The 11,170-nt window shown below is 32.5% G+C and overlaps 1 protein-coding gene across 2 annotated transcripts; it reads right to left on the bottom strand.

Annotated features, from left to right (window-relative positions):
• Window positions 1-2,062: 2,062 nt before the first annotated feature.
• LOC104888432 (jasmonate-induced protein homolog) lies at window positions 2,063-7,719 on the bottom strand. Of its 2 annotated transcripts, none has more exons than XM_010673402.3 (3): window positions 7,559-7,719; window positions 3,350-3,791; window positions 2,063-2,436 (listed from the first exon to the last, which is right to left on the bottom strand). In XM_010673402.3, exons 2-3 carry the CDS (start codon window positions 3,734-3,736, stop codon window positions 2,251-2,253), a joined length of 573 nt encoding a protein of 190 aa, XP_010671704.1. In that variant the 5' UTR covers window positions 3,737-3,791; window positions 7,559-7,719; the 3' UTR covers window positions 2,063-2,250. The 2 variants fall into 2 exon arrangements, with proteins under 2 accessions (XP_010671704.1, XP_048496904.1); XM_048640947.2 differs by having other exon boundaries at window positions 3,350-3,747; window positions 7,559-7,710.
• Window positions 7,720-11,170: the final 3,451 nt, after the last annotated feature.

The raw sequence follows: 11,170 nt of genomic DNA, 5'->3' as shown, positions 1-11,170 counted from the left end.
TGTATTACTTAATAAAAGGGTTAAAGATCAAAAAACTTGTTTACATGTTTTTATAATTACATATAATTATGAGAATTTATTATGTTTTACTTTAAAACATTAAGCATTGAAATTATATTGGATTAGTGGTTAAACTCTCATGTATTCAAATCCTAGTAACTACACATTGTTAATATTTTTGATTGAGATTATAAACATGTGTATCATTAGGAGCTTGAGAAGGGTCACGTGCCACTGTTCTTGAACGCCTCTTAATATATTTGTATAGATTTACTGTAGATATAGAACTTTCAAATGAATTTGTCAAGTATTAACATTGATTGCTATTAGTATATAGTTGATACTCCCTCATTCCATAATATAATGTTTGTATTTCTTTTTTGGTGTCCAAAATATTGTTCTTTTTTTATTCTGATGCACATATTTGCCTAAAGAAACTGTATCACCATTATTTATTTGGTACTTGAAATTAGTTTTTTCTCTGTTTATTTAACTCAATGATAAATTATTCATACATTTAAAGTTGTTTCACCCATTAATATTCTCCAATCACTCTTTTAGAATCAGTTTGTCCCCAAAACATCAGTTGTTTATCATTTCACGTTTCACCTACCTTAATTCCCGTGAAAAATGAGAAACAAGCACGATATTGAGGGACCAAAGGAGTATTTATAATTAGTTAAAAAAGAACTAATATCTATAATGGTAAAATTGCTTTAATAAAGAGACTAACGAAGTTATGATAAGCTTTCCCTAAATTATTGTGCACTTTCGATCTCTTAATCTTTCACTTTCAGAAATATTATCATGTGACCGGTTAACTGGTTGTTCACAGAAAACCTTTTATGACAGCTGACTTGCTTCTCGCCTCAAAAGTCAAAACTAGCTCTATCGGCTCATGATAATTAAGGAGTTCCTTAATTAATTGTGCGTCGTCGACATGGCAGGAGGCTTAGAGGGTAAGAACGCAAAGTAACAATGAACGGAGAAGATGGTGAAGAAACTCTTACGCATTGGAAGTCACCTCTGTTAACTCCGACACCTTCATTTACCTCAAAGATCGGGTGTTTTGTCGTGTCGTGTCCGACACGACATTTTAAAAACTCGACTTTTTTAGCCGAGTCGGACACTTGGACACCTATATCCGAGTAGACAATCAATCCGTGTCTGAGCAACATAGGAAGTCATCACCGTTTTAAAACAGGAAATTTTATATTCCCAAAGTGGAACGTCTAACATGTACAGTTTCCATCATGTATCAATAGTTCTTTATTTGCAAGACGCAAAGATCAACTCCACCAATAAGCGCCTAAGGGAAGTTCCCTATGTGATTTCCATATTATCCTCTGCATATAGAACTTTGAGATTAGTTAGGTAAAAGATGGTTTGTAACTTCGTCATGTCGGTTTTACTTTCAATGGGTTGTAAGGAAAAAAAAACTAATATGAACCCGGTGCACACTAATTAGTGTACACTCGATCCATATCACGTGAGTTTAGGATAGTGTATATTGATATGATATAATGTATGTTAAAATGATATAGTCTATGTTAAAATGATATAGTATAGGTTAAAATGATATAATATATGTTAAAATGATATAGCGTATAGTAAAATGATATAGTGTACCTATGTATAATATAATATATCTATTTTTGATATAGTGTATCTATTTTTTATATGCAAATATTTTCCTATAGGATATAGTGTACCTAGTTATGATATAGTGTTTCTATAGGATATAGTGTACCTAGTTATGATATAGTGTACGTAGTTATGATATAGTGTACCTATGTATCATATAGTGTATCTATTTTTGATATAGTGTATCTATTTTTGATATAATATATCTATTTTTGATATAGTGTATAAGTGAGTACTTCTTAACCGGTTACGTGCCTGGGCCTGGTCCACACTATTTTTAGTGTGAACCGGGTCCATGGAAGACGGATTCTGTAAGAACTAGCCAAGCTCATATTAGTGTTCGTTTAATTTCCATTTATAGTTTGATTTTTTCTTCAATAGTTTGTTATTCTGTTTTCTATAAATGCAAATTTCCACGAAGTCAAAAAAAAACATTATATAAGAAGTACTATGTTTGATACTAGGATCATTTTATCTTGTATCAGAAATAAATTGTACATAAGAATATATAGTTGCTGCTTTATTACCATATCAGGTAGTCATAGTTCCACTTCTAGATATGCTCTAATTATTGGCAACAACGTAGTTGTTACTTGTTAATGACCACTATATGTTGAAATGTGCAGCAATTAATGCAGTGTTATTACTGCCTGTGAAAATGTCAGCAGAAGCAACGCACCCAGTCTCTGTGTCCTGTGAGCTACTATAGTTGGTAGAGTTACTCAGCTTCGCTTCAATCGCTGCCCAATCTATGTTCTCGTAGTTCTCTTGTTTGCCAACTTCAACATATACCTGAAAAACAAAGTTTGCCTTAATATGTTTCTGTCTAATCAACTAAATACAAGGGTGTGATATTCTCCCGAATGCGTTATTATCTCCGAAGCTTTTAGTCAGACAGACGTACAGCTATATATATTCACCGCAAAAGTTTAAGTTAGTTTATTAGTTCTCTTAAATTTATATTAAGCAACTTTTGAACTGAAATTTAAGTTGTATTCGTGTATATCCCCTAAAATAAAGCTGTATTGGTACAGATATTGTATTGAAATAATAATTTGAAAAATATTGGGACGTGAGTGCAAAATCCCCGACAATATTTTTTTTTTATATATATAATTTGGGGATTTCTTTCATTAGGATAAGACTCAAGAGTAAGAGAACCTCAACCCAAAATCAGGTATTCCTTCTTAAGAAGGAAACTTTTATAGTGATAAACACACCTAGGGTTGAGGAGGTCATCGAACTCCATCCAATTACAACCATCCTGGCAATAATTGTTGAAAAAATATAGTTAAATAATTTATTTAATTTCATTTTAACCTCAATAAATGGAAAATTTAATGGTGTTATAACTTTCGTCCATATGAGCTTCTTAGCCGTAACATTAAAAGATGTGTTCCTTTTCCCTTAAACTTTGTGAAAGTTTAGGTGTTTAAAGTATCGTTAGGCATTAGCTTCCCCTTAAGGTAAAAAGTTATATATATACAGTTAACTTTTTGGTCTAAATGGATCTCTTCAATATATGGAAAAGTAACCCACTAAATTAAAAGAAATTTACAAATGATCCTTTTTGACTTAGAAATGGTCCATTTTAACTTGAAGTAAATTAAAGTGATCTAACGATAAATTTATTATACACGTGATACACACAATACCAATTATACGTCATCTTAATTCTTGTGTATTGTACTCTTAAATTAGTTACCTGATAGTTTGGAGGGTCTAGTTCCGTACCAATGGGTGCGCACCAAGCCAAAAGCCATGCACAATCAGTAGTTTCATTGATCTTGCCAGTGTACACCACCGCGGCCTTAGAACCATTTGTAGGATCCACCGTATTCACAAACTGCGCGGAATTTCCCGGGCTTATACCAGAAGGATAAAAATTCAACACACTTCCATACCATTCATGACTTTGGTCATAAAGAATTGCAATATTTTTGGTATCGTTATTCATCCCTACTGTTGCACTGGTCGGAATTTTCTCCCCTGTACTGTTTCTTAACTGTTTGCGGACGCTTTTCGCGTCCGCCTTTGCCATCCCATCGGCCTGCTTGTCTGCAACCCTCTGCACCTGTATCGATGTATCCATGTCTCGCTCCACTAAAGTTTTAGTCACTTAACCGGACGAAAATAATCACAACAAGCTAAGAAGAGTAACAACAATATTAATTATCATATATACTGTTATGATTTAAGAGCAAAATGTAAGGCAAACGTGCGAATAACGAAGCAGGGTAAATAGATATTGGGATATTTAATCATAGCCCTTAACAGAGTTAAAACTATGATAAGACATAAAGTACCTGATTGAGAATATAGAAAATGTTGTTATCAGGCTCTAATAGCTCTATAGATTGCCACATACTTACTCCGTTTCTCAATAGAGCATGTTCTCCCCAGCTTATTTTCAGTTCAGTTCAGCTCCAAGCAGTTCAGTTCAGTTCAGCTCCATTCTTTTATAACCATTTTGTTAAATATTATTACTATGTTGGTATAATTTATTTTACTAATTACTATTATTATTATTATTATTATTATTATTATCATTATCATTATTATTATTTAAATATATATCATTAATATTAAGTATTATTATTATTTTGTTTATTATAACTTTACTCATTATTATTACTATTATTATTAGGAGGAACATGGTTTAGGTCAAAGCACAAATAAACCCACATTTTTTTAGCCCATAAACCAATCAAATCGCGTCAAGACGGTTTATGATGTAATTTTTGCGGTCCAACCCAATCATTATTTTTATACTAAATATTTTTATATTATTAAATCTAATTATTAGAATAGTAATATTAATGTACTTCTTAGATATTATTGTTATTATATATCATCATCAAGTATTAATCTATTAATACAAATAATATAAAATAATTATTATTAATTATCATTATTATCATTAATTATTATTACTAATATTATATATAACTATCATTTAAAAATATCCAAAATACTATTATTATTATTCATTATTATTACTTATCATTATAATTATTATTTAATATTCATATTATTATTGTTTAAAATATTATTTATATATTTAATACATTCAATTTAATTTAATTCAATTCAATCCAGTTCAGTTCAGTTCAGCTCCAATAAGTTCAGTTCAGTTCAGCTGTTTTTTGCCGAAGAGAACAGACCCTAAGTGAAACATAAAGAAAGTGGGGAGTTACCAAGAAGTGTATGTAGAGAGAGAAAGTTGAGACCTTAATAAAGTAGAGAAATTCTAATTATGAAATAAAAAAATTGTGATCCCCTCTTGCTTCTTGGTAGCATGTTTGTAATAAGAGTGAAATTTTGTATCATTTAAAGCTTGCTCGCACTTATTGTGACTATTATTTCAAATAAGAGAATTGTTTTATGTATTAAGACATGGAGGTAATAAACCAAGGATGTCTTGATCTAGTAGTTAAAATTGAGGTAGAGTGAATGATAGGTCACATGTTCAAATCTCCCTTCCCTTCTTTGTATTTTGTACTGCTTTCGTGACTCGAATAGATAAAAAAGAAAAAGAAATGGAGATAATATATAAAATATTTTGCGCCCTAAAACACTCTAAAACATAACCTGAACTTAGGCTCTCTTTACGCAGCCCCCACTCATGCCGTCATTTTCAGGTCTTTGGTTGTCTATGTTTCTCAAGTTTATTTGCAACAGCTTCAATCCTCCTGACAAACTTGTTCCTCGACTCACCCTGGCTAGCCCCTAATCATCGTGATACAACTTGTCTAGGTTTGAAAATTGTTGAGCCATTATGGGTTTTGATGATGACAAACTATAAGTACGTAATAACTAATAAGGTTTATAAGTTTTATGTGTACAAGGTTCATTGATTAATAATGGTGCTTTATAAAGATAATAAGTGAAGTTCCTGAGATGGAACTCCAAGAGAAGAACGAAGTTCCTAAGCGATGATTCATGATTACAGTTCTTGTTCAACAGTTCCTCAAGGAATTGTCGATTGTTCCGGAGCTGGACGCATTCTTGTTCAACAGTTCCTCAAGGAACTGTCTGTTGTTCCTGAGTTGTTGGACATATTCTTGCTCAACAGTTCCTCAAGAAATTGTCTGTTGTTCCTAGCTAGATGCACTCGTGTTCAACAGTTCCTCAAGGAACTGTCTGTTGTTCCTAGCTAGATGCATTCGTGTTCAACAGTTCCTCAAGGAACTGTCTGTTGTTCCTGAGATGGGACGTATGGATCTTCAGAGTTGATGAAGATTTAAAGAGAAGACATAAAGACTAAGCTCAAGAGTTTGTTCTTAGGAATTATGTAAGTAATTTATGTTGCTTAGTACTAGGGAACTACATGGAATTTATTTAATGCAACAAGTGGTTTTAAAAAGTATTTAACTGAGAGTTTTTACGAAATATCGTTAATAAATAAAATAGTTTTTATTTTAAATAAAAATCCCTTTCTTTGTTACTGAACAAATAAAAATGAATTTCCTAAATAAATTCCTTATTTCTCTCAACTGTTTAAACCACATACTATTAGTAGATTGTCCATAACTTTGCTTGTTCCTCAAGAAGTGTGAACGTGGGAAAATAATTCTACGTGGGTTACCGCTTCACACTTAGTGGAGGAATAAGTGGAACTGACATGAGAAGACTTCACTATACAAAGAGAAGTATTCCTCATTGCAATCCACCAATTGAAAACGTAATTCTAGTGCTAAATCTTAAGTGTTTTCTAAAAAGGTTTGTTGCATTATCAAGTGAGTTCCTAAGTTCCTTAATATCTAAATTCAATATATATGCTAGTGTGTGTCTCAAATTGAGTTGTAATTTGGGGTTCAAGGGTTGAGTGACTTTTGTAAGACTTAGAGTTAAGTCAGTGTATAGGCTTCAGAGTAGAAGCAAGAGAGAGAAGAGTTCCAGTAATTAAAGGGGATTTAGAGAGAGTAGAGTTACAGTAGTCAAAGGGGACTGTTGTGAGGAACTTGAGTGATTGTAATAGAGTTATTGCAATAATATACCTTTTGAGGTTTTTCCTTCTTTGATAAGGTTTAAGAAGTTTCCTCAATTTTACATTTTTGTCTCTCTAATTACTGTTCCTTTTTATTATTTTAAAATTCTGCAAGAAACTTTGCTAAAAGTTCCAAGTACAATTCACCCCTCTCTTGTACGTGTTCCATTGAAATATCAAAAACGAAGAAGATTACTTTTTTCGCCTTATCAATTTGATGGGTCCACTTTATAAAAGACTTGGTCCAATTTACTTTCTAGACTACAATTTTTTCATTTTGGGTGACACAATGGGAATTCCCTCCTTATTCATCATCTTATATCTTAGGAGTTTTATATGCGCCCGACATCATACGAACATATATAACTACAAAGCAAAATTATATTATTTTTACATCTAATGACTTCAAATAATAGGTAGACAAAGTTGTTAAGAAACTTCTTGTAAAGAAAAAATTCAACATTATATCTATATAGCAAAACATTAAATAATCACATGCATATGTAGCAAAATTCATCGATTAAATAATATTTGCATTATTTTGTATAATAAATTACTTCATCTATTATTATGTTTTTTAAAAGATAAGGAGAAAAATCATACTAAAAATTAGGAATAAGTTTCATCTTGCAAAAAAAAATTAAGTTTGTAGTTTTTTTTTTTTTGCAAAGAATATTTAAAAAAGAAAATTTCGCAAAATTAAAATTTTATAAGTTTTTTTTTTGACAAATTTTCCTTATATGAATAGCATGAAGTTCGTGTTTAGTTTATTTAAGTTAGAAACATGGAGTACAGGGATATTGATTTTTGCAATGGAAATCAATTGTTGCCAATGTCAAACTAATTAAGAATATGTTTTGATACAAAATAAGGAAATCAACAAGAACATAAAGAAACTAATTAAAATATAGGACAGATATAAACCTTGATGAGATGAAGTGGTGCTGTGTAACACGGTCTCCACTGAAAAGTGAAAAGCTCTGGAGTTGCAATGCAGGAAAATCTTCGTAGCTATATGAACTATTACCCTATGTTTCAATATTTCTTTATTTTTATTTTTATTTTCGAGGGTAAAACGAATGCCCTATGTTATAGTTTAAATATAGTAGGAGAAGCTGCCAAAAGTGATTTTTGGACGGAAGAAAACAAAAAGGAATAAATTCGATGTAAAACAAAAATATTAAACTACCCTTCTAAAAAAGGATTACTTTTTTGTTTGGTTTTAAATACAACAAAAAAAATATTTTATATTTCACAAAAAATACCCCTTTGTTGCATTTTAAAACGAAACAGAGAAAGTATTAATTAAACTAACAAAAGTCTCAAATGCGCAAATAGCTTTTGGTATTTTTTGGCAAAAGAAGAGTAACATCTTACATAAATTTTCTTAACTTTTATCGTTGTTCTGTAACGAAAGTTTGGTCTCACCAAGTGCTTGTAGTCAAATTGTGTTCAGAAACAAAATGTATCGGCCATGTGTCAATCGTAATTAGGGATGGCAATTAGGGGCCGGGTGAATGATGTTCTTTCCACACCTGCACACGCATAAAATTTCCGTATTCATCCCCGCTCCGCCACCTATTGCGAGGAAAAAGTCTATCCATATCCTCGCCCCAGTAGGTATGTATTTAAACTCATCTTTGCACTACCACCCGTATGGGCACCCGATCCGACTTTGTACCTGTGTCATACCCGCAACTATCCTCTCAATTGTCAAACAATCTGCCCGTAGCCCTGTACTCACAACATAATATATTTACATTTTGCAAAATAAGATTATAAATAATATAAGTATATAACATAAGTATATATATATATATATATATATATATATATATATTATATATATATATATATATATATATATATATAGATATATATATATATATATAGATATATATATATATGCTTTTAAGTTTTAATAGATAAAATGGTACGAGATAGAGGTGGGCGGGGATGGGCTGAGGGATGGGGATGGAGATGAGGCGGGAATAACATAAAAGCCACTCCCACTTCACCATTCATTGCTGGTATGATTTTCATACCCATACTCGTTGATCATAGACCCATCTTTGGACCAGTTAGGCGGGGATGGGGAAGGTGTGCTAGCTACTTAACTTGTCCCACTAATATTCCTAATTATAATTATGAAAGTTTGAAAATATGTAACTATTAGTCGTTTCAAATGTATTATAGGCAAAAGAAACATTTAAAATAATCTGCTACAGGCAAGAACTTTGGGCCTCCACATATCACTCCTATTCTAGAGAGTTAATTTGATTAACTATGTCCTTATTGAAATTCATTCATATTGGTCCAACATATATAGAGAAATTCTCATTAGAAACTTAGAAATTTTATTAGTTTTTAAACTTTTACCTTTATTACTTCCTTCGTTTCAAAATACAGTCAATGCTTTATATTAAATTTTTTTAATTCATATATTAAGGAGTGTTTCATAATAGATGAAACACTACGAAATTATTTAAATATCCTTACTTTATAAAATTAGTTTTGATAAAACAATTAAACTAATTTCAGCCTTTACCCATCTAACTTCCAGCCACCACCCTTTTCTTCTCTTCTTCCACAACCGCAACCCAAAACCCACAACCCAACTTCCACACCAAACAACCACGACCACCAGCCACCACACCTTCCTTCCTCTTACCCTCGCCAACCAACAACAATTTCTCTCTCCTCTTTCTCTTTGTTTGTCAATCTCTCTTTATTCAAATTCTAGGGCTCCGGCGACGGCGAAAAATTTCGATGAATCGATTAAGATAGCAATTGCCATGGCTCTTCTTCGATTGAAACTCTTCTCTCAACCTTCTTCCTCTCTTTCCTCTTCCGCTTCCCGCGTCTTTCATTGGAAACAAAAGGTCTCTCTCATCGTTTGAATCTGAATTTCACATTGATGACATTATTTGCTGCAATTTCAAGCGAAAAGTCGCTCTTCGATTTTAAGTGGGACATTTTTGCGATTTTTTTTTTTGATAAGCTTAGGCCATTTTATTAAATATGGGAAGAGTTTTACAGATTACAAACCAAAACCATTGAGTCCATATTAAGAAAAGTAATCTGCCCTAGAGAGACAATAGAAGAATTAAAGCCAAGCTACAAACTCATCCCATCTTGAGAGCGGCCTTGCTTTGCTAGGAGATCCGCCACCACATTTGATTCTCGACTCTTGTAGGAAATTTCTAGCCCGGATTCGCATCTCATAGCGTTTCGAATGAATTATTGATGACAAAATTTAAATTCCAAGGCCCATCACTTCTTCCATTGCACCAATGAACTGCATTAAGGGAATCCGATTCAATCACCATTTTTTGCCCGCGAGAGAGAACCAATGGACGAAGATAGCTTGATAGCTCTTTGAATTGCAAATACTTCTGCATGATTTATTTCCATAAATGGAATAGGGCTAGAGAAGAGGCAAAGGAACCTGCCATGATAATCTCTTAGAACACCTCCGATGGCCGATTTTGAGCTACTGATCTTTGGAGATGCGTCCACATTCCATATGAAGCAAGAGACCTTCGGGGGAGACCATGAGACAGGAGCCTTCAGGATGCGGGCTGAAGATACAGGAGCCAGCCCAGAATTCCAGTCAAGACACTAAGGGTAGCGGAGAATTTCACTCGGCCCATAAGGGAATGGGTCACCCCATCCTTTGATCCACCAACTTAGACGGAGAATGACCAGGTCTTGCAGTTGGGCCATCGAACTAACCACATTCTCAAAGCATCGGCCATTCCTTTCCCTCCATATCGTCCACAAAATAATGAAAAAAGTTGCGACCCATATTTTTTTGAAGAACCTGCCACTTTTTGGCGGCATCAATTCGCACTTGTATACTTTATTATTTTATTTCATTTTACTTTTAAATGGGAATAAATACCTGTCTTTTATATATCTTTTGCTACTATTGGATAATGCATCAAACCTAATTTATTTTCTTATCTACTACTTTTATTATTCTTTCTTTAGAGAATCAATTTTCTATGTGTTGTCTTACCGTTTTCCACTAAAATACAAGAGTATAACATTGTCTCTTATTTTCTTATACTATTTATGGGAATTTGTATGTCCTTATTAGCCAGTTAGCCTTGCCTTTTTTTTGAACATATTTCCTCAATTTCTTGTGTATAGTATATGACCCTTTTCGTTCTTTTCCTTTTTTTTGGAATAAGAATTTCTTGCATTTTCATCAAACTTACCTTTTTTTCTTTTTCCTTCTAATCGTTACATTTTATGAGGACCTTTTTTCTACCATTGCCAAAATTTAATGTGAATATAGTATTTGAGATAAGTTCGTGATCATATAAATATGCTTCATAATGCAAATTATATGGAATGTTGACAAGTACTATGAGGATAAACTATAATTTTAAATCAATCATTGATACACGTCATAGATTTCCTTAGACATATTCTTTTTAGTGCGCCTTGCATATAACATATTACACTGTAACTCATTAGTGTGCTTCATGTCATTCTTAAATTTGTTTCATGTCATTCTGAAACTTTTTC

Source organism: Beta vulgaris, chromosome 3, assembly GCF_026745355.1.
Source record: "Beta vulgaris subsp. vulgaris cultivar EL10 chromosome 3, EL10.2, whole genome shotgun sequence".
Lineage (NCBI taxonomy): Eukaryota > Viridiplantae > Streptophyta > Magnoliopsida > Caryophyllales > Amaranthaceae > Beta > Beta vulgaris.
The sequence above is the reverse complement of the archived record's forward strand: the minus strand, read 5'-3'. Positions and strand labels throughout refer to the sequence as shown.

What these genes read in the sequence shown, in the direction of transcription:
- LOC104888432 (XM_010673402.3), bottom strand. Translation starts at nt 3,736, where the DNA reads ATGGATACATCGATACAGGTGCAGAGGGTTGCAGACAAGCAGGCCGAT. An exon ending in TAGACCCTCCAAACTATCAG is followed by an intron (nt 2,437 to 3,349) that starts GTAACTAATTTA and finishes TTTGTTTTTCAG; the next exon opens with GTATATGTTGAAGTTGGCAA.